Source organism: Vigna radiata, chromosome 1 (genome assembly GCF_000741045.1).
Source record: "Vigna radiata var. radiata cultivar VC1973A chromosome 1, Vradiata_ver6, whole genome shotgun sequence".
In the NCBI taxonomy this organism is placed as follows: domain Eukaryota; kingdom Viridiplantae; phylum Streptophyta; class Magnoliopsida; order Fabales; family Fabaceae; genus Vigna; species Vigna radiata.
In genome coordinates, this window is record NC_028351.1 from 16932832 (window position 1) to 16957633 (window position 24802).

The 24802-nt window shown below is 38.0% G+C and overlaps 2 protein-coding genes across 2 annotated transcripts in view; both read right to left on the minus strand.

Annotated features, from left to right (window-relative positions):
- Window positions 1-5214: 5214 nt before the first annotated feature.
- On the minus strand, window positions 5215-7467 carry LOC106772598 (cysteine-rich and transmembrane domain-containing protein WIH2). Its single transcript, XM_014659148.2, has 3 exons — window positions 7330-7467; window positions 6939-7194; window positions 5215-5581 (listed from the first exon to the last, which is right to left on the minus strand). The coding sequence occupies exons 1-3, from the start codon at window positions 7373-7375 to the stop codon at window positions 5533-5535; spliced, it is 351 nt and encodes a 116-aa protein (XP_014514634.1). The 5' UTR covers window positions 7376-7467; the 3' UTR covers window positions 5215-5532.
- A 10554-nt stretch (window positions 7468-18021) lies between these two features.
- The window catches only part of LOC106773172, a 24465-nt gene continuing 17684 nt past the window's right edge, over window positions 18022-24802 (minus strand). The window contains exons 2-7 of the mRNA XM_014659890.2: window positions 21312-21474; window positions 20373-20573; window positions 20055-20300; window positions 19255-19411; window positions 18740-18962; window positions 18022-18456 (exon numbers count right to left, since the gene is read on the minus strand). Of these exons, the coding sequence (XP_014515376.1) occupies window positions 18122-18456; window positions 18740-18962; window positions 19255-19411; window positions 20055-20300; window positions 20373-20573; window positions 21312-21474 (1325 nt within the window). The 3' untranslated portion in view covers window positions 18022-18121. The remainder of the gene's footprint in view (window positions 18457-18739; window positions 18963-19254; window positions 19412-20054; window positions 20301-20372; window positions 20574-21311; window positions 21475-24802) is intronic.

Below are 24802 nucleotides of genomic sequence, written 5' to 3' on the forward strand. Positions count from 1 at the left end.
GAATTGCACTAAGGCTATTTATAACGCATAAAAATAACAGAATTTAAGCCCAAGCCCAGCAGACAACCGCTCAGCGGTTTGCCTCTAATCGTTCCACCGCTCGGCGGTCAATATCACCGTTCAACAGTTTGCCTCTAATCGCACTGGACGCTCAGCGTTGGATTTGGGCGTTGAGCAGTTCACTTGACTCTTCTTTTCATCCTTTTTCTTCTTCTTTCAAGAGTCTAAGTCCACCTTGCTTCACTTCCATCTTCAATTCATATCAAAACCCTGCAAAACAATGTAAAAACAAGCATAATATCTCTAAAACCAACTTTTGACTCTCACATGACTCAACTAAGTGTTTTACTTGATTTTAAGCTCATTCTAAGCCATAAAGGGTGTGTTTTGATATCAAATTTAAGCATGAAAATAACGGCTTTTAGACCGTTATCAGTGGTGAAGAATACTGCGCAACAAGAGTCGGTGAAACTCGATTCTAGTCAGAGTAACAATGGTTAATTGAAGTGACTAGGTGATACTAAGAGTTATGAGAATACTCAATTGTAATCTTGATGTCACAAAGCAAATTCCCAACTATATATAATTACTGAAGGACCTGTGTAATCACAAGAGGATGATGAAAGGAAATGAGGGAAATCAACATGGGAAGCATTGCATATGCACTGATAAGAGGTACACATCATTCTAACCTGCACCTGTAGGCTGCTGATGTTCCACGGGCATCCACAAACAAAAGCTTCAAAATTAATGGGCATCAGCTGAAGAAGTTCCTCAAAACTTCCTTGCTTGATATAGTTTTGAAGGACATTTCTCTTCTAGTTCAAATTTGGCGTCTTCCACCTTGGCTTAAAGGAGTTTTCTTTTCTAGGTTGTTTTTTTTGTTTTAAGCTTGTGTCTTGTGTACAGCTTTGCATGTTTCTCTTGATTTTTGGATTTTGTTTAGGTTGTAGGCTCTTCCTTCACTTGAATTATACTTATCGTTTGAAATTCTTGTTTTTCTCTACTTGGAAAGATGATTATGATGTTTGAGAGATTGATTTATTGTGATAGAAATACCCAATATAAGAATTTGATTCGCTTGATCTTCTTTCTTGTGTGTGATATATCTCTTGATTGCTTGCACATATGCCTTGACTTAACTCTTATTGATAATATTTGATTGATATGCATGTTTTGAACTGATAAAGGAAAATTTTGTTCTTGAGCCTCTCTAGCCAAATAAGCCTACCTTGTTTTAATCCTTTAATAACCCCTTTGAGCCTATGCTTTCCCCTTTTATTTGTTTTGAAGCTAATTAATTAGCCTTAAGTGAAAAACCATGATTACCTTAACCTTAGGGAATTTAGGAGCTTTTGAATTATTTTGGGAATAAGTGTGGTCTTCATGAGATTCTTATAAATTGGCTAGTTGGTTTTCTTGGCTCCTTTAGTGGCTGTTGGTTAAAAAAAAAAAGAGAAAAGAAAAGAGACAAGATAAGAAAAGATAGAAAAAATAAAAAAATAATTTTTTTAAAGTGTGGAGTTAAGAAGAGGATTGAATTGGAGGCTTCAGATATTATTTGATTTTATTTTCACTTATTCCTCATTGCTCCTCTATTCTTTTTGGTTTGTAGCTTCTTATCTATATTTTATCCTCCTTTGTCGTTGGCCCCATTACAACCATGAAAAGACCTTTTGATTTGAACATGCATATGTTTTAAGTGTTGATATTAGAGGTTTGCCAATTATATTTGTTGTTTGCTTTCTTGAGTGCATTGAGTTGACATTGTTTATCATAGACACTTAAGAGATACAATGATAGTGCATATGTAAGGTTCTAATGCTTTTTAATCACATATTAAACTGATTGATTATTTTGTTTCCTGAGGTTGTGTCACTCTCTTGATGTCTTTTGAATTGTTCCTTGTTCCGCGTCTTGATTTTTTTCAGGAGTGCAAAAGACTAAGTGTGGTCTATTTTGATAAATCATTATTTTGTATTATTCACTTAGCTTTTCGCACTTAATTTAATTAGTGAATTGTATTTAACTCCATTATTGACTCATTTTCCCTATTTGGGCTTAATTTGACTAGTAATTCGTATTTTAATTAATTTGAATTATATTAGCTTAATTATTTCAATTATCATTTGAAGAACAATTTTGAAATCATATTTTGGGACAACAAGGGTGTTGCCATGTCATTTACCATTATCCACATGAACATTTTATTCTTATTTTGTTTTTAATGTAATTGAGTCAAACTTTATGGCTTTGGGCCCATTTTTGGGCAGATTTTGTACAAGCCCATATGAAGGGCAGAATTGGAATTAGGGGTTAAAACCCTTGAATCAAATTTGGAGAGCTCTCTCTTCTCATTCTCGTTTTAGGCTTGGGCGTTTTTGTCGCTCCCACCTTTTGCAAGTTTTAGGTTTTGCTTTCATTTCCCTCTTTATGTATTGAATAATTTTCGTTTAATTCCAATTTTTTTTATCTTCTTGCTTTAGTTTCGTTTTCGTTTACATTTCGTTTGCCTCTCTGCATTCTCGTTTTCCAATTTCATTTCTCTGCACTTTGGTTTTCCCAAATCTGTTTTTCCAATTTCGTTTCCAGTTGATTTTGTTTGCGTTTTTTGTTTGCTAGTTTAATTGCATTTTCAATTGTGTTTCATTTGCTGTTGTTTCATTCCAGAATGTTTGATACTTCATTTGGCTGTTTTCATTTCGTTGTGATGGTAGATTAAATCTATTAGGTTGGTCATTAATGACATTGCAATGGTTCTTTGAGATTACTGAACTATAATTGTGAATCTACTGCTCTGACCTTGCTCACATTCAATCTGTTTGTGCACCTGCAATTAGGACACACTTAGTGGTCTAATTGGAGTTTAATGTTCACTTAGTCATTAATCTTTATGGTGCATAATCGATTGAATGTGCACATTCTGTTTGCTTAATTCGTTTTTATGACAACTGGATTGATCTTTGTTTAGTTGGTTAATTCGTGTTGGATTAGGGGTTAAAGGAATGAGTAATTATTGTTAATCAGGGATTGGAAGCATTGCATTTGAGCTAGTGACCAATCATTCTTAATTAGTGTTTGAACTCGTGTTTTAGTTAGTTAATTTAGTTCACAAAAAAACTACCCAAAAACCCCACTCACTATGTATTTGACCTATTGCTTGAATCACATTTGGTCTTAAGAAGCGACCTAGGAGTCACTTCCTAGTATATACTGCACTTTAATTGCATATTAATTTGATTCGGGTACGGTCTCGATCAACAATTGAGATAAAATGTATAAAAAAGGTAGAATTGAGAAAGTGCTTTATGGGCCAAACTTCAAACGAGAGTACATTGGAAAAGAATTAATCTACAAGGATCTGAGTCCTCATGTGCTTCAACACGTCTCTTCTAAAACCTTTCTCTACAAAAACAACGCTTGTGACCGTGTTATTGAACTCGAGAGATTCACCACCTATCATATGATAAGAGGGACTCCATTTAACCTATCTCACCCAATCTTTATAAATCTCATGAGAAACATTAATGCCTTGTTCACTTGAGTGGATTTGAGGGAGAATAATTGAGAGAATTTGAGAGGATTCGAAGATAAATTTTTTTGTTGTTTATTTGAATAGATTTAGAGGTAAGTGAGAGTGGATTTGAAAGTAAATTTTTTTAATCTGTCACATAAATTAAATCCTACACTAATTCTCACAAACTTTATTTCCAAATCCACTCTTATTTACCTTCAAATTCACTCAAATAAACAACAAAAAATATTACCTTCAAATCTTCTCAATTCCACTCAATTACTCTTCCTTAAATTCACTCAATTACTCTCCTTTAAATTCACTCAAATGAACAAGGCATAAGAGTTTAGCTGAATTGATGCTACTACCCTTGTCCGACCTTCAAAATAATGAAACAAGGGATTATGCTTCAGTCACCATCTATTCTTGCTCAAGTCAAGAATGTTATTCTAATAAATGGTGAGAGGCCAAAAATTCAGTACCAGCAATATCAAACAGATGCAACTGGAGGTAAAAAAAGCTCAATAAAATCCCTCTTTTAGAAGAAAAAGGAAAGCTCAATAAAAATAATTACGTTATATAAATAATACAGTTATGAATTACATATACTTCTAAAATTATATTATTTTAATATAGTAAAAATGTTAATAGCGAAACAAGTTTATTTATTTCGGGAATCAAATGTATTCAAACTGTTTTAAAATGGAGGCTATACAGACTTACCCATAGAGATAAGTCTCTACTCAATGTTAGTAAAAGACAACTGTACACACTTCATATTAGCACTTGAAATGCTTGTAATATTAAAATGGTTTGAAAAACGAAAGTAAGAGGAAATTGCTTGGATGTGTCCATATTAACTATACTGTTACCCACAAATTTTGTACCACCAAAATATACTTTTTTATGCACTATATGATTCTGATACAAAATATACGAAAAACAAGTTTTATGGTTACTTATAATTTGTAAATGGACAAACTTTACTCCATCTTTTGCCAAGATTGAAGAATTTAAAGTTACTTGATAACTTATAATTTGTAAATGAAGATGCAACAGGCATAAACGATTATATTATTAAATAAAAGAGGTTTTAAATTATTATTTGTAGAAATAAATGTGACATTTGTGTATTTTTTGGTCTTTTCATGGACGTACACACCCAACATTGAAATTCTCAGGCAAAAACCAAATAAATATGATAAGATATTAAGAATTTATATTAATAGAAGATTAAAAGAAATATAAAATAAATAAATGATAAAAAGAATTGCACCTCCTTATCACACCTTTAGGAGAATTTTATTGGAAATTGAACTCAAACGTGCAAAAAAAAAAATGCAAAATTTGATCCACATCTTTACATAATCCTTGCCACCCACTTTCAAATAAGTCTGTTAATAAAGTAGACTACATGAGAATATTGTACCTTTTGTAATAATCAAAATTACATCAGGTCAGGTCGTTTTCCTGCCTCAACTTCAAAACGTCTTCTGGAAAGTATGTTTTAAAAAGCTAGTCACTGGTCAAAAAAGAAAAAGAAATCCTAAACAATTCACTAGAACACAAACAGAATAATTCTTAGTTTCCTCTAGTATTATTTATCTACACACAATTAGAATACTCAACCATTTACTTTCTACTTCTAAATCCAGTGCTGTAGTCAAAGTGGCGTTCATAATTACTTGAAATTCTCATGCTAAGTAAAAAGGCAAATGATAATATTCAAGAGTAAAAAAGAAGACTAGTAATTTGTCACAATTTTAACCATTTCATTGTCTGTTATAAGAGATTTTCACGATTTCCAATATAGTGTTCGAACAAATAAATTCACAGACCACACCACAGAACCTATGCACAGACCAGAAATTTGGTTGAGGGGAAAGACCAAAGTGTTACGAGAATGACCAAGTCTTTCCAACTCGCACTCTTATTATCTAGAATTTGAGCCACATACATGTCTAGAGAGCTATAACCAAGTGCACCAAACTGAAGAAACAGCATTTGTAACGTCATTATCAGAAGCAACACTCCTCTAGCACACAACAGCAGCAAAGCGCTGCCAAGCTGCACGTATAAATGAAAGATTCTTACTCTTGTTACCACAACAATAACTAACAGAAGATGAGTTAGAAACAGAAACTAAGATTTCATGCAATTCTATAGGAATTCATTAATGATTCGTCAGTAAAGCTAATTGAAGATGCACACAAAAGATTCAGGGCATGAAACATTTCCTTCTGTATAATCTGAAATCTGAAAAGAGAATTTATATCAGGAGAAACCTAAATTTACAAATAATAAGTATAACTAAATTAATCAACCAATAATGCCTTAGGCTCATCAGTGAAAATGTAACAAGTTAGTTAGTAATTAGCACATATAATTATGTATTAGGTATGACTCAATAACCATGTCTTTGATATTTGAGAAAAGTAAGATCTACCTACAAATTTTATTTTTCTTTCCAACAGACGGTTGATCCTTTCGGTTCCATACATACTAAGATGTGCACTATCCAATCAGTGTGGAGGATTTAAGCAAACCAAAACAAATGAATCCATCAAATAATAGCTTGTGTTGTATAAGCTAAAGCCAACACAAACCACAAAAATCAAACCTAAGCCTCCAACTCTCAACTGAACACTTCTCACTTGCATATAAATAATTAATAATTAAGAATTTAATACTTCCCCATCTTCTAATCTTATATGTTTTAATCACTGTTCATTTTGTCAACAGTCACATTCTAATTCGACAAAACTTATAAGGTTAAAACCCTCAAAGTAATTAACCATAAAATTCCGACAAGTTAAAATACAACTTCCATTCTAACAGGAGTAGAACTAAGAACTGTTCAGATAAACTCTTTTGTACACACTTGTATGAAAAGAAGAATAAATAAATTTCTCCAAAGTTAAAAATAATGTTTTAGAAGAACTAAGAGAGAACTTCTCCAAATTATGTTATGTATGAAATAATTTAATCTTAAAATAACTTATTTCACTTTTTGCTATTGTTTTTTTTCCTCTCTACAGTCCTTACAAAAGCTTATTCAAACATGTCCCCACAGATAACTAGAAGACCACGAGGGTAGACTATCATACTCTAAACAATTAGCCATGCAATAAAATAAACGAAGGAAAAAAAAGGTAAACTTTTTTTCTAGATCCTCAAATTTAGGTTAAAATTTGTCTTAGCCTTTATGCTCAAAATTTAGGTTAAAATTTTGGTTCTCATATTTTTAATAATTAGGGAATTTCTTCCCACAGCCTAGTACCCCAAATTCCATAAAAACAAATATGTAAAGAATAGGTGCACCAGAGTCATGATCTTTATAAGATAGACACCAAAACTAATTTACACAAAAAAATTGAGCGACCTAAAGCAAATTTTACCCTTAAAAAACTATGAAAAAACATACCATCCTCGGAGGAACGGAAAGCAATCACGCTCCTCGTGATGGTGATGATGCGCCAGATGCTGGTGCTCGTAGTGGTAGTGGGGCGGAGGAGGTGGCGGAGGACGCCCGTTATCGAAATACCCCTGGTACGAGTCATATGGCGGATGCGGCGGCGGAGGATAACCCCCGTATCCCGGCGGAGGCGGCGGAGGGTAGCCTTCTTGCGGCGGCGCCGATGGGTAACCCGGTTGCGGTGGAGGGTAAGGAGATCCGTATCCTGTCCAAAAAATTAATTTAATGAATTAATTAATTCGCGAATCTGAATATTAGGATGAAAAATTGTAATAATAATAAAAAAAATGGAATAAGAGAATCAGAAGTAAGTTATAAGATTGGTGTGTGAAGTGTGTACCTGGTGGAGGGTAGGATTCGTGCGATATTCTCTGGAAATTGCTCATAGCACTTGTTTTGTTTTCTCACTGTGGTGTTATGTTGTGTCTCTGAGAATGAGAAGAAGACCTGAAATAGTTGCGAGAAAGATAAGAGAGTAAGAAAATTAAAAAAATAAATATATAAAAGTGAGTGGGACCCGTTGTATAATTGTCAGTTGGTTGGGTCTATAGTCATCATTCGACACGTTTCCAGACAAGCAACGCTTTCAGTGTGCTAAGACTTTGGTTTTATAAATCTTATTCATAAATCTTAACCCTTAAACAACATATTCTAAAACTTCACTCGTTTCCTTTTTACCAAGCCAGCGTTCAATACTAATTGTCTAATAAATTCTTGAAAAAAATTAAGATCTTCTTTAACTAGTTTCAAGGATTATTAACTGCGTGATTAAATTTTTTAGAATGGGATTTTCAAGAAAGATGGTCATAGGAATTTCTTTGAAAAAGAATGAAAGAGTAGTTACCGGAACTTATTGAAAAAGATTACAAACTATATTATATTTTAAAAATAAATTTGCAATTTAATATTTATTTTTATTGGGTATCGTACAGTCTTTTACGCAGAGCCAGAACATCAGGTCATTCCAGCCTGGTTGACCGTTTGAGCCAACTATCAAGCCAACCAACCATCAGTCGTACGGTACCTAGGGTACCCTGGCCGACCAACCAAACCAACCAATCATCAGGCACACCAGCTTGTCGGAGCACATGGTTTGGTTATTGACGATAATAACTCATTAAAACCCCTAATGGAGATTAAGGTATGATTAGGCCGTCATCAGGCCCACGAAAAGTAAAAACACATTACAACTAGTATAAATAAAGGTCTCAGGTATGACTTCAGACCACGTTCTAGATTATGCACACCACATGCATCCCTTACAGTGATGATCGTTCGGTCACTCTTACTGACTTGAGCGTCGGAGTGCCTTTGGCAGATACCCGCCCGCTTGACTTGGAGAACAAGGAGGGAGAAAGAACAACCTGGAGTACGAGGAAGAAGCAGGTAACCATTCGACCTCAACGCCTATTCCTCACTAGCTCTTCCGGTCTCTACCAGTCAAGTCTTCACAAGCCGCGCCATCTCCACCAGTTCGGAGTCTTCACATATCGTCTGGTCTTCGGCACAACCTTACACCCAAAACATAATGGCGCCCACCGTGGGGCCGAGAGTGCATCCCCATTTGTAACCATAAGGAAAGGGTGGCAGTGCTCTTAGGAACCTCAAGTGAATATGTTCAATTGTTCGGTCTTGGCAATCAAGCCTCAACTTTTTGGCCAAACTTGGCCTCCAGCATTATCATCAATCGTCCGGTCATTTCGGCCGTAACTTGGCCTCTATTAACTTGATCGCTCGAGTTCCTTCTTGAACTGTCTCAAGCACTCGGCCTCCTGTGGCCTCAACCGTTCGGCCTTACGATGACCTCAGGTATTCAACCAACCATTCATACTACGAGGAATCCCAACCAGTGCGTAACAAAACCCAAGTTGATGAACGGAGTTTCACTCCTGTCAACTTGGTCGGGCGGTGAACGACTATGCCCTGTCGCCCCCAACATGTTGAAGATCGCCAAGTTGATGAACGGAGTTTCACTCCTGTCAACTTGCCCAGGCGGTGAACAACTATGCCCTGCCGCCCCTAACACGTTGAAGATCACCAAGTTGATGAACGGAGTTTCACTCTTGTCAACTTGCCCAGGCAGTGAACGACTATGCCCTACCGCCCCCAACACGTTGAAGATCGCCAAGTTGATGAACGGAGTTTCACTCTTGTCAACTTGGTCGGGCGGTGAACGGTTATGCCCTGTCGCCCCCAACACGTTGAAGATCACCAAGTTGATGAATGGAAAAATGTCTTGTCAACTTGGCTGGGCGGTGAACGACTATGCCTTGCCGCCCCTAACACGTTGAAGATCGCCAAGTTGATGAACGAAGTTTCATTCCTGTCAACTTGGTCGGGCGATAAACGACTATGCCCTGCCGCCCCCAACACGTTGAAGATCACCAAGTTGATGAACGGAGTTTCACTCCTGTCAATTTGGCTGGGAAGTGAACGGCTATGCCCTGCCGCCCCTAACACGTTGAAGATCGCCAAGTTGATGAATTGAGTTTCACTCGTGTCAACTTGGCCGGGCGGTGAACGACCATGCCCTGCCGCCCCCAACACGTTGAAGATCGCCAAGTTGATGAACGGAGTTTCACTCCGATCAACGTGGCCGGGCTGTGAACGGCCATGCCCTGCCGCCCCTAACACGTTGAAGATCGCCAAGTTGATGAATGGAAAAATGTCCTATCAACTTGGTTGGGCAGTGAATGGCTATGCCCTGTCGTCCCAACACCTTGAAGATCGCCAAGTTGATGAAAGGGACACCCTGTCAACTTCTCGGCCACCATTGCATCAGCCGTTCGACCATAGCCTGACCTCAACCTTTCGGCCTCAATGGTCTCGTCCGTTCGGCCATCCATAATGCCTCAAGCTTCTTGGCCTCCTAAGGCCTCGACCGTTCGGCCATCCACTGGCCTCAAGCTCTTTGGCCTCCTAAGGCCCCAATCGTTCGGCCATAGCTTGGCCTCGACTCTCGGCCTCCTAAGGCCTCAACTATTCGGCCATCCTTTGGCCTCCATCCTTCGGCCTTCGCCATCTCGGCCTCCAAAGGCCCAAATCTCGGCCTTCAACGACCTCAACCTCTCGGCCTCCAAATGCCCAATCTCGGCCTTTAACGACCTCAACTCCTCGGCCTCTTCGGCCTAAATTCCTTGCCTCCTCGGCCTCAACCTCTCGGCCTCCAAAGGCCCAAATCTCGGCCTTCAACGACCTTAGCTTCTCGGCCTTCAACAACCTCAACCTCTCGGCCTCCAAAGGCTCAATCTCGGCCTTCAACGGCCTCAACTCCTCAGCCTCCTCGGCTTCCTCGGCCTCAGCTTCTTGGCCTCCTCGGCCTAAGCTTTTTGCCTCATCGGCCTCAACTCCTCGGCCTCTTCGGCCTCAAATTCCTTGCATCCTCGGCCTCAACCTCTAGGCCTCCAAAGGCCCAAATCTCGGCCTTCAACGGCCTCAAGCTTCTCGGCCTTCAACGACCTCAACCTCTCGACCTCCAAAGGCCTAATCTCGGCCTTCAACGACCTCAACTCCTCGGCCTCTTCGGCCTCAAATTCCTTGCCTCCTCAAACTCAACCTCTCGGCCTTCAATGGCCTCAGCTTCTCGGCCTTCCACGGCCTCAACCTCTCGGCCTCCAAAGGCCTAATCTCAGCCTTCAACGGCCTCAACTCCTCGACCTCTTCGGCCTCAAATTCTTGGCCTCCTCGGCCTCAACTTCTCGGCCTTCAATGGTCTCATCTTCTCAACCGCCAAAGGGCCTCATCTCGGCCTCCAATGACCTCAATCGTTCGGCCTTTCCTTGACCTCAACTACTCGGCCATTCAGCCTTTTCTATTCATTGTGTGGCCTCGAAGATATTCGGCCCTCCAGCCTCGATTGCTCGGCTTCCTTGGCTTCACAAACACTTAGCCAAATCTCGACTCAACTGCTCAACCTGGATTAACCGTCCTCAAAGGAATCCCGCCCGACAATACCCAAGGATGGCGACCGCATGTGTCCACGACACGATTAAGCTGACTCAGAAGCTTGTCCATCTTGGTTGACAAAAACCAAAACCAATCGGAGAACCCGTCTTTATCAGGCATTGTTCAAAACCCTTCGCATCATTTACATCATGCTCAGGCTTGGGGGGCTGATGTACCGTATGGTACCCTAGGTACCGTACGGTCTCCTACGCAGAGCCAGAACATCAGGCCATTCCAGCCTGGTCGACCGTCTGAGCCAACCATCAGCAGTACGATACCTAGGGTACCTTGATTGACCAACCAAACCAACCAACCATCAGGCCAACCAGCTTGGCCGAGCACATGGTTTGGTTATTAACGATAATAGCTCATTAAAACCCCTAATGGAGATTAAGGTATGATTGGGCTGTCATCAGGCCTACGAAAGGTAAAAGTCCATTACAGCTGGTATAAATAAAGGTCTCAAGTATGACTTCAGACCACATTCTAGATTATGCACACCACATGCATCCCTTATAGTGATGACCGTTCAGTCACTCTTATTGACTTGAGCGTCGGAGTACCTTTGGCAGGTACCCGTTCGCCCGACTTGGAGAACAAGGAGGGAGAAAGAACAACCTAGAGTACGAGGAAGAAGCAGGTAACCATTCGGCCTCAACGCCCATTCCTCAGTAGCCCGTCCGGTCTCTACCAGTCAAGTCTTCACAAGCCGCGCCATCTCCACCAGTTTGGAGTCTTCACATGTTGTCTGGTCTTCGGTACAACCTTACACCCGAAACATAAAATGTATTAACTATTTAATATTTAGAAAAAAAAAATTATAAAAATATTTATTTGGACTGAGTAAAGATTAACTTTATTCATAGACATTTACGATAAAAAATTGAGTTAAAACCTACAAGTATAATCCGATTTTAGTTTTTATTCATATTTTAAAATTTGATTTTTATCCTTATTTTAAAATTTGATTATGTTCGGTTTTTATATTCAAAAAATTTATGAATTCAGACATTCTCGTTTAATATGTTTATTTTTATTTATCTTTTTACGAGACAAATGGTGAATAACATCATTCCTTTGTTTTGGACATGTGTCTTTTTTTCTCTTTTAATTATATGTTTATATTGAAGAAGATGAATTGGATTTGTGTGTTTGAAGATAATTTCATGTTTAAGGAATGGAACAAGCGAAAATCAAACATGTGATTCGGTGAAAATTATTAAATTGAAAAGCACATTGATTTTCAAATCAAGAACTGTTAAGGAATGTTTGTTCCATTGAGGAGTTGTGTATGATGAAGAACAATAAGATTATTCATTTGTCTATAACTAGAATTAATCAATTGGTGATTTTTTGAGATTTAGGGTTTTACATTATTTTGGGTTTGTAATGAGAATGTTGTAGGTCAATGTTAATCTATGATGAAATTAAAAGCAAAAAATCGAGTTCTATGCAGAGAAGTAATGTATGAAAATTTGTACAAACATTGAGTTTAATAATGGACTACTATTTCTTGATTGTATAGAAGAATTTAAAGAAAAGTTATTACAATTCAAAATATAAATTTTACATTTCAAATTATATAATCTAAAATACAATCTTTTATATTTCAAAATATATAACTCAATACAATTTTATATTCTGAATTATGGAATGTTTTGTTAGAGAGAAAAATAATGTTGAGGTGTATACTGATGCAAATGCTGAAATGGATGGTCACATGGAAGATATAATGCACAAGGAGACAAATCCAGAGTTAGTTACTAGAAGGGGACAGCTGGCAAACAATTATGAAATCAGGAAATCAAGAAGGAGCAACAGAAAGAGAATGTCAAATAGGAGGTTACAGGACTTGGGAGGGGCATGAAAAATCTATGGTACAATTCTTCCTCCTAGATTCTCCATTCTCTCTCCTGTAACAAATCCTTTAAACCTTACATTCTTTTCTCAGGTGCTATATCATGGAAATGAAACAGTGACGGTGACTATCATCTCTGTTAGGGGAATTATGTTTTTAGAGTTGATCAGAACGTGTGGAAATGTTTCGAATAATCCATTTATGATTGTATTGACTTTTTTTCTTCATTAGAAATATACAATCAGTGCAGTTTTATTGCAGAGTGTTTGTTAAATTTAATTGTTGCTTAACATTTGGTGCTTTCATTGAGCATGGCCGACGGTACCAGGATGAAGACGATAGAAGCTGAGATTAAAAAACTCTATCAGCTACTGGAAGGCAATGCGGAAGCTCATCGCGCTGAAATCGCTCGCATCAATGAGGCTACTCAATGTCGGATGAATGATATTCAGCAATCCTTAGCTCTCCTTTTACAGAACCAAAATGCTACTCACACTTCTTCATCCAATCGGGACCATACCCATGATGCGAACTCCTATCAGGAAGTCCACACTGCAAATCATCAACCATTTCCAACACGACGAATGAATTTTGATCTTCCCCGATTTGATAGTTCTGATGCGCTTGGATGGATATTTAACGTAGATCAATATTTCTCGTTTTATTAGATCCCAGATGAGCAACAAATTGCCATTACGGGAATGCACATGTCCGGCCCAGCTATTCCTTGGTTCCAGATGCAACAACGCACAATGCTTTTTCGTTCATGGAACGAGATGAAACGTGCCATCGAGGTCGAGTTCGGACCCACCTTGTTTGAATTACCACGCGAGTCTCTTTTCAAACTCCAACAACACGGTACTGTTTCAGAATACTACACTGAATTCATTACCTTAGCCAATCGCACCAACATTGAACCAGCTGAGGCTTTGCACGACTGTCTCATTAGTGGGTTACGCATGGACATTAGAAGAGAAGTCAAGGCTCAATGCCCAATTTCATTGATGCGTGTTGTTAGTCTCGCCAAACTTTATGAAGATAAATTTTCTTTCTCATTCAAAACCACTCCAGGACCCAATCCATACCGTCCACCGAATTACAAAACCGCTTCCAATCCTCCACTCAAACAACCCCTAAGAACTTCACTACCACCATTACTTCCCACACCCCCTCATATAACCCAAAATCAACACACCGCCACTCCAATCAAGAGACTCACTCCAGCAGAACAACAACTCAAGAGGGATATGGGACTATGCTATTGGTGCGACGAAAAATTTACCCCTCACCACAAGTGCCCTAACAAACATTTCATGTTATATCAATTAGAAGAAGTTCTTGAGCAGCCAATGCTACATCATGAACAAACTGAACGAGAAGAACAAGACCAGCAGCAGCTGCAACAACTGGAAAACCAGGTGCTCGAACATCATCTTTTGTTGAATGCGATGAAGGGAACACCCGGATCGGGTACTACTCGATTAAAAGCTTTTGTGCATGGTATGAAGGTACAAGTGTTGATTGATGGTGGAAGCTTCAATAACTTTATTCAACCGAGAGTTGCAAAGTTTTTGAAGCTGCCAGTGCATTCAGCCCCTGGATTCCAGGTCATGGTGGGCAATTTTGATGTAATGCAAGTCGAGGGTCGTCTTCCGTCTTTGGAAGTTTCAATACAGGGACATTCGATCAATATTCCAGATGTTTATGTTCTCCATGTGGCAAGAGGAGATCTCGTTTTGGGAGCCACTTGGTTGAAAACTCTTAAAGCTCACATTGCAGATTATGACGCCTTATTTATTAAATTTCTTCATGAAGGGAAATTATCACTATCAAAGGAGAGGAAACCGCGATTCCAAGACACGTTCAATTCAATCATATGAAACGGCTTATTAATACTGATGTCGTTGCGGTAGTTTTCACCCTACAGCTTGCCAAGGATGAATGCCCTGAACCGCCCAACTTGGAGCTGCCTCCAACTCTGCCATCAGATTTGGTATTATTATTACAGAATTATGCACAGGTTTTTCAAATGCCTTCGGGTCTACCGCCTACAAGAGACCATGATCATTCCATTCCACTAATGGAAGGAGTTCAGCCAGTAAAGATCAAGCCTTACCGCTACCCACATAGTCAGAAAGCGCAAATTGAATCCATGATACAACGGATGTTAGATGATGGTATCATCCAAACTAGTAAGAGCCCTTTCTCCTCCCCAATATTATTAGTTAAAAAGAAGGACGGTACGTGGAGATTTTACACGGATTACAAAGCACTAAATGCTTTGACTGTGAAGGACTGTTTTCCAATACCTACTGTTGATGAATTACTCGATGAGTTATATGGCTCTCAATATTTTTCAAAATTGGATTTACGATCCGGCTATCACCAAATTCTGGTAAAACCCGAAGATAGGCACAAGACAACATTCCGAACTCATCAAGGGCACTATGAGTGGTTGTTCATGCCCTTTGGGTTAACAAATGCTCCAGCTACATTCCAATGCTTAATGAATAACATCTTTCAACCCTTCTTGCGGAAATTCGTTTTGGTGTTTTTTGATAACATTTTAGTTTTCAGTGCTTCTTGGAAGACCCATTTGTATCACTTGGAAGTGGTGTTAAAAGTTCTACAAAGAGAACACCTCTATGCAAAACTTTCCAATTGTACATTTGGAACTCAATAAATCAACTATTTGGGTCACACCATTGAGGGAAACGATGTTCACATGGATAAAGACAAGGTGCAGGCAGTGTTGGAATGGCCACAACCACGGAACATCAAGCAATTATGGGGATTTTTAGGTCTTACCGGATACTACAGAAGATTCATTAAGGGGTATGCTTCCCTTGCATCTCCACTGACTGAGTTACTTAAAAAGAATGCTTTCCAATGGAATCAAAAAGCTACTGAAGCTTTCCTATCCTTGAAACAAGCCACTATTCAGAACTTGTGTTAGCATTACCAAATTTTGAGGTTCCTTTTGAAATCGAGACAGATGCATCTAGAATTGGTGTGGGCGCTGTCCTTATTCAGAACAAACACCCCATTGCTTACTTTTCAAAGAAAATGTCTTCCATTATTCAGAAACAGTCAGCGTATGTTCGTGAGCTTTATGCTATTACAGAGGCACTTGCCAAATTCAGGCATTATTTGTTAGGAAAAAGATTTATCATCAGAACCGATCAACAAAGTTTAAAATCTTTGCTTGATCAGACGCTGTCAACACCTGAACAAAAAAAGTGGTTGCATAAGTTTATGAGATATGACTTTGAGATCAAATATAAACCAAGTGCCCAAAATACTGCAGCGGATGCTCTATCCCGTTGTTTCTTTGCTGCTTGGTCAACACCTAAATTGGATTGGCTGCCCACACTTAAAGAGGACTTGCTCAAGGATGAGACACTCCAACCCATCCTACAACAATGCCTTAACACAGGGTCATCGGACAACAAGTATAGTTGCACAAATGGCTTACTATTGTGGAGGAATAGGCTGGTAGTACCCAAAAATAGTGGCATCATTCCTTTAATTCTTAAAGAATACCTTGACACTATGGTGGGAGGACACTCAAGAATTGCTAAAACCGCAGAAAGAATTTGTTCTCAATTTTACTGGCCCAACATGCACAAACAGATCCGAGATTATGTGTTAAATTGCACCATTTGCCAACAAGCGAAAACTACAAATATGTTGCCTGCAAGATTGCTGCACCCTCTGCCTGTTCCATCACAAATTTGGGAACAAATCTGCACGGATTTTATCACTGCTTTACCCCCAGCACAAGGTTATTCGGTTATAATGGTTGTGATTGATAGATTATCGAAATTCGCCCACTTCTTAACGTTAAAACAGGACTTCTCTAGTTAACAAGTGGCGGAAACCTTCGTGCAACATATTATCAAACTTCATGGCTTTCCTTGATCAATTGTCTCTGACAGGGACAAAATCTTCATCAGCAAATTCTGGCAGCAACTATTTAAGCTCCAAGGAACAACTCTTTCCATGAGCTCCGCATACCATCCACAAACGGATGGCCAAAGCGAAATATTAAACAAGACCTTGGAAATATATCTCCGATGTTATTGTTTTGACAATCCAAAGAATTAGGTGAAGATGTTACCATGGGCCCAATATTGGTATAACACATCCTACCACAACAACAGTAAAATGACTCCATATAAGGCACTGTATGGCAGGGAACCCCCGTCCCTCATCTGCTATGAAATTTCTGCACAAGATGATGGTACACTACAACAACTATTGGTTGACAGGGATCACTTACTTGATCAATTGCGCATTAACATGACCCGGTCTCAGCAATTTATGAAACACTTTGCTGACAAGCACAAACACCATGAAGAATTCAAAGAAGGAGACTTAGTGCTAGTTAAGCTACAACCCTACCGCCAACATTCAGTGGCATTGCGGAAACACCAGAAAATTGGTCTTCGTTATTTTGGTCCATTCACGATCAGTCACAAGTTGAGTTTTGTAGCATATAAACTGGAATTACCTTCCGAAGCTAAAATTTACAATGTTTTCCACATATCACTGCTTAAGAAGTTCAGAGGGGAACACCAACAACATTATTTACCACTACCCTTAAAGACTTCAGAATGGGGCCCTATAATCTCACCTACGACTGTGCTAGATAGCCGAACAATTTCAGTGGCTGGAAGAGAAGTACAACAGATCCAAGTACAATGGGAAGAAGGGAAACACTCTTTCAACCTTGAGGACAAAGTTGTTAATGGGAAGGGTAATGTTAGAGAGAAAAATAATGTTGAGGTGTATACTGATGCAAATGCTGAAATGGATGGCCACATGGAAGATATAATGCACAAGGAGACAAATCCAGAGTTAGTTATTGGAAGGAGACAACTGGAACAAATCTTCTAAACCTAACATTCTTTTCTCAGGTGCTATATCATGGAAATGAAACAGTGACGGTGGCTATCATCTCTGTTAGGAGAATTTTGTTTTTAGAGTTGATCAGAACTTGTGGAAATGTTTCAAATAATCCATTTATGATTGTATTGACTTTTTTTATTCATTAGAAATATACAATCAGTGCAGTTTTATTGCAGAGTGTTTGTTAAATTTAATTGTTGCTTAACATGTTTCTATTGTGTATTCCGGAACTCAAAGTTATAAGAGGATAAAATTGGGATTTTGAAGTGTAAGGAGGTGCAGGAAAGTGCCCAATCCAGAATAGTGAACAAGGGTCTCTGCCTGTAATGAGTTGGCCCGCTAACATGAACCCAAGTGACACATACGTTAAATATATCACTAAGAAATATTAATCTTGATCATTTTGTGGTTCCAAACACTACAATTTGAAGGTAATGGTTCGTACAATATTTTTCCTTTTCTTACAGTGACTTTTAAGGGAATTGCTATCAACATTGCCAAGACCAGATAATCGGATGCCATAAGAGGCAAGACGGTTAATATCCCTTGGAATTGGAGATTGCCAAAGACCGTCCCACCAAGCAGAGGGGAGAACTGGTGTGAAGGCACATTGATTGGCCTGGTTGCGACAACTCAATGGACCACCATATCTGTTCCACACATGGCCCCAACCAACCTGATGCTTCAGGCCATCCCTTAACAAATTACTCTGGAAACTGCTAAAGAATAAAAACCTTGAACCAGACTTGTCCCCTGAAGAGTAAACAAATTTCACGTTTCAGCTGCATGTTTCAACAAATTTTGTGCTGAAATGTAAGGCTCAATACAGATCAGGTTTTAGACTAACAAACAAAAATTATTTGCGTTTAGTTTTTACCAAAAACTCATACTTTAGCCAAAAGGCCTAACATGATAACCCTCTCGTTTAAGGTAACAAAAGTTTCTTTTAAAGTTCTTTTCTTAAGTCTCAAATATCATTGGATTGATCCTCCTGCAACCTCGACTTACAAGAATAAGAGTGAATAGCAAGAAATACCTAGATTGTACGCAGCTGCCAGTGCAGCAATTAATTGAGCATACGTAGTCCCAACACGCCGGTGAGCTCCAGAAATGGCAGCAAATTTTGCACGGGAAGCAAGAAAAAAATCGACAAACGCAACCCATCTTGGCGCTGAACCCCAATCCTTCCTTCTAAAATCTGAAATGCGCTTACCTTTAGACATACTTCCTCTGAATTGGTCATAATCAAAATGAAGAACCTGGGGGCAAGTAGATATGAACAAGAATTAGAGACTCGCAAATTTTACAGCATTTATAAAGCTTATTGGATCATGAACCACCGTATATTAAACACATGGTTGAATAATGAAACAATAAAGCATTTAAGAAAGAATAGCATGTAACCAGTTCTTAATATAGCGCAACAATGTCGTTATTTAATAAGTAATGAATTAATAAGATTTTATTAAGTATCAACAGTCGTATATGTTCCATCTGCACATTAAAGAAGGTATTTGCATGCGGTTTAGCAATCAGGGCCAGAATAATTACCTCTGCAAATTCACTTATGTTAGGCATAGACATGATACTTTTAACAACAGCAGGTGTGTCTGACACCAATACCACCTTTGGTCTTGATGACATTAGATGTTGACTTCGTATGGCCTTTTTCAGGCAACGCAACACTGCCTGCACAGCTCTTCCAGACCTGAAAAGGGGATGCCAAAAACTGACTGTCATTTAAACCCATACCAAATATGAAGGTTGACCGCTGCTAAAGAAAATGCTTTTATGCTACATGGATTGTTTTTTTTCTTACATAATGCATGGAGATTTTCCATCAAAAATGAACATAGAAGAACTGCTAGCATGTACCAACACACTGCACGCTCTTCCTTATTAATTCATTCAAAAAATTCTGTGGATTTCACATTTTATTTGATGAACATCTCTCATGATTTAGTAATTTTTAATAAATTTTAACAAATGGCTAGGTTTTCTATGTTTACTTTGTTTTATTGTACTGTATACTGTTATCATGTACCATTGGGGAGGCTACATTATTTGACATCTTTGGAGTAAAATATTTATCTAATTACGGCTTAGAGAAGTGGATGAAAGCCAAGTAAATAGAGGGCAGAAAAATGGAACGAAAAGCGATAACGTTATACTGAATTGAATTGGCAATACTCTTTGGCCCCTCATAGCGTTCTGTCAAGATATATTAATTTAACTTTCCAAAAGTAGTAAAAAGCAAAAGTTTCCAAAAAGATATCAGAAATTTATTCAAATAATTCATCAATCAATCATGATTATTCCCACTCCATGAAATTAACGCGTACTTCCAATACCTATTCATAAGCATCCTCATATGCAATGAGATGTCAGGATTCTCCCCACCACCAATAACCCAATTTACAGCTGCATCAACATCTTCCGAAGGGGATATGAGAACCCTCATGAGCTCCCCAAAAACATTTGGTCGTAAACCAAGAACTTCTGGGTCACCAAACAAATTGAAAGCAGCAATCCTCATCTGAGAGTATATATTCTTTAAGAAAAACTGTGCCGCCACAGAATCAGTAGTGCCTTGAAACCTAAAACATAAAGTTTATGCTCATTTATGATGCTTGTGAGACTAATATATTAACAAAATTTTTTCACCTTACCATATGATGGGTTGCTTCCATTTCTTCCAGTTGCTACAGAGAACATTTGTTTCCAATGGTTTATTAAAATCATCAATTCTCATAACCAGTTTCCTCCCATATTTGCTTTCACAACCTTTCTGTCTCCACAAATGCTTAATTTCTTTCACCGTAAAAGTAAAGTTGGAATAAGAAATGTAGTCTCCAAAAGGATACTTTCCTCTGAAATGTAGCAACAAGGTATCAATCAGATAACGAAAGACAGGGCCTTGTTTTATTACAATACTTATAACAGTGTGCAATAGCATGTTGGGATTCTGTCTGATAATCAAAATTATAGTCAGACTACTTTTAAATACTTTTTTTAAAGCTAGTTAATTTCTTTCTTTAAATAAAGCACATTATCTTTTCTCATTTCAAATTTTCTTCAATCTTTCATGTTGAAGCTGTGGAATATTTTTATCATGTTATCTTGTTCAGTCAACCAACAACCCAACTTATAATGATTACTAGAATTACTGGTTCACTGTCCTGACCAAATTTAACAACAATGATCAATAGTTGATTCAAATATGCAAGAACAGAGTAGTTTCACAGATATATCAATGGCACAATGGCATTAGTTTTCAAATATCAAAGGCCATAAAATATCTAAGGTGTCTGCAAAAGTGCTTGAAGATAGGTTGGTATATGCAATACGTCATAACCTAGCATAAAAAAGAGAGTCTAATCCAAAAGTCCAATAAATAAGAGTCTCATGAATTGAGTACCACAAATTCGGGACTCAACAGCACAGTCAAAAAAATTCTGGGACAAGTTATTCTTCTAAGCTACCAGCTACCACCGACATTCATATAAGAGAGCCAATAAACATGGACACTCAATATTTTCAGTTGACTGAGAATGTAGAGGTTCTTCGAAAAAAGAAAATAAGAAAGGCTTGAGAAAGAACTAATATGCCTGGTCTGACCGATGATCAAGGAGCGGTTTAACATTACACTAAGTGCTGCAGCAGTTAAGACCTTGTACATTTCGTTCCCAAAACCTGCCTCAGCTGTCTTCCCAAGAACAAAGCCATGTCTACAGAACTGCTCTGGGGGAAAATCCCTGACTCTTAAGGCACCTGAAACAAAATTAAAAACCATCTTCTAATTGAACACTATAGCACCATCCTCCACAGAAATGCAGGGAGCGTATGTATATTATATATATATATATATATATATATATATATATATATATATATAGATAATATATTTCATCTAAATGATTACACTCAGAGAATCACAACTACTAAAAAATTTTCACAAGACTAGAATGTGCAGTAAGTATAAAGAAATAATCTTGACTGTAAAATAAATGTATATAAATGATAATTAGCATACTACAAAGAAGCACAAAACTTAGACTGTATTAACTGTTGTTGATGTTATATCATATAGAGATATGACAAACTTATAATATATAAGTGTGATATGAAATAAGCTGGAACAATCATGTAATTCAGTAACATTTCCCAGTTGTTGAACTGAATTAGTTAGATTCAGTTTAAGTTAGTTAGATATTCCCTTCTTCTTAGACACATTGTTAGATTCAGTTTTGGAGGTTAAGTATAAACAGCATTCAATCATGTATCTTGATCACATTCTTGTAAACACTCTCTTACTGAATGTTAGTGGCCGGTGGCTGGTGGGAAATAACTGACAGTGACCAATGGTGGCAATAGAGGATAATGTTGGACGGCAGTGGACAACCACAAAACTAGCATAACTTAAGACTAAAAATATAAGAAAAAGGGTTTTAAGAGATTGATTATCTCTCAGCTGAGCTTTGCTATTTATGGAAGAAAATTACATCAAGAATATCTAGATATTTAATATTAATAATTAAACAGCTCATAGTCACAGCACATAGCAGTTTTCCATCACAACTTCTAACTATCTATGTTTAGTACCTATTCTAAGAACAATATTCCAACAGTCTTTAAGAAAGTTTTCAATAGTCTTTCTTTATGACATTCTCATCTACAGTAAGAACTTGCAACATCTGAATCACCTTAAATTGGTCCTTGTAACTCTATGGGATAACTTCTTGTTTGTTAGAAGATTCAAATGATATTTTGTTGTGAATAGAGTGGAATATTTGGATAATTTCACCTTAAATAAAGGAGTGGCCATTGACCCCATTAAAGTTGAAGTTATGGTTAAATGGCCTTTACATCACCCTATTAAGTAACTGATAGCTTCAAAGGAAATGTTTATGTTAGGAGAAATAAAAGGGACAAACAATTATAATTGTCTATGGGTAGGATTTGTTGTCTCAGACTTTTATAAAGTTTGTGTAGACAATTGGCTTTAGCAGTTTTTTTTAGGAAGCTTTGTAAAGGGAAGGCTAGAGAGAGTCAGATCCTCTCGAAAGACTAGGGCTAGTGTAACAATTTATATTATTGTGCTTGTTTCATTGTTAATAAAGTTGTCTGATTTTTCTAGGTGATCAACCAAGAACCTGTCTTGGAAGTCTTTATAGTTTTAAATAAATTTGGGTACCTATCATTGGTATTCAGAGCCACTTTCCTGGTGTTGTGGTGGCTGTGCAGCATGGTCAATACGAGAATGGAGGCAAGATTGGATGGATTGGAGCACATAGTGCAAGAACATGAACATGAAAATCAAAGAAGGTTCCAAAGGTTGGAGGAAATGCTTACAAGGCTGACAGGGTTGGTGGAATGTTTCACATCCTCTGATAAACAAACAGCGGATAATGCTTCTGTTGCCAAGGAAGGCAGTGCGGGCAGTCTAAAGAATGACAGAGGGAATGAAAGTGGATGTTCAAGACTGACTGGGTAAAAATGGAGGAAGCTAGATATTCTTGTTTTTGCAGGAGAAGATGCTTATGGCTGGACTAATCGGTTGCAGAGATATTTCTGGTAGAAAGAAGTCAATGAGGAGAAGAGGATGATGGTTGTTATGGTGGCTGGAGGGAAAAGCCCTGAATTGGTTCTAGTGGTGGGAGACTTGCTATCCGAATCCCACATGGGAGGCTTTCAAAGAGGCGGTTGTTCAACGGTTTCAACCAACAATGCTTCAAAATCCTTTTATAGCCTTGATTGGGCTTAGACATATTGGACAGGTGGAAGAGTATATTGAACAATTTGAGCAATATGCGGGGTTCTTGAAAGGTATAAGGCAAGATTATTTAAGTGGCATTTTTTCTAAATGGATTGGAGGACGTAATAAGGGTAGAGGTTAAGTTGTATGACCCCAAGAGCCTTGCTGAGTTAATGATGAAGGCCCAAATGGTGGAAGAAAAGATTAGAGTCAACACCAAGGGGGAATCTCTCACTCTGCAACTTCAAAGTAACACCTACAGACAATTGCCACCTACTCGCAATTACTCAAAGGAAGGGGGTAAAATTCAGTGGGTTTTACCAACTCCCACAGAGGAAGTCGAGAGAGCAGTGGCTCTGTGAGCACCATTAGGTCTCCTACTAGGACTCAACAAGGAGGGGCACCATTTAGAAAATTGTCCGAAGAAGAATTGCGAGATAAGATAAAAAAGGGCTTATGCTTCAAGTGTGATGAAAAGTTTGGGCCTAATCATATGATAGACGTCTTTTGTTAAGAAGTCAATCACACGTAACAACACACACACCAACACTAGCAAGAACTGAAAGAATGTATATTATTGATGAAAGATAGGTTCAAAGGAAATGCTTATATTAGGAGAAATAAAAGGGACAGATAGTTATAACTATCTGTGGGTAGGTTTTGTTGTCTCAAACTTTTATAAAGTCTATGTAGACAGTTGTTTTTAGCAATTTCTTTTAGGAAGTTTTGTAAAGGGAAAGCTAGGGAGAATCTGGTCCTCTCGAAAGACCAGGGCTAGTCTAACAATTTAGATTATTGTGCTTGTTTCATTGTTAATAAAGTTGTCTAGTTTTTCTGGGTGAACATTCAAGAACTTGTCTTGGAAGTCTTTACAGTTATAAATAAATATGGGTACTTATCAGTAACATAGAGGGTTCCTAGGTTTAGTAGGATATTACATAAGGTTCATAAAGAGATATGGAGTTATAGTTAAATCTCTAAATGATATGTTGAAAAAGGACAATTTTACGGGGACCCAAGATGCCAAACTAGCATTTTAGAAGCTCAAAGACTTGTTGAGTAACACTCATGTCTTAGCACTTCTAGACTTCTCTGAAGTCTTTGTAGTATTCATGCAAGATCACCATCTTATTGCTTACATCAATAAGATCTTGAATCTACAATAACAGTCTCTATCTACATATGAGGAGTTGTTAATTGTGGTTTTTGTTGTGCAAAGTTATAGACAATACCTTCTTAATCGACATTTAACACCAAAAACAGATCATGATAGCCACAAACATTTTGGATCAATGATTGACTACAAATTTCAAGAAGAAATGGTTCGTTAAGCTTACGGAGTTT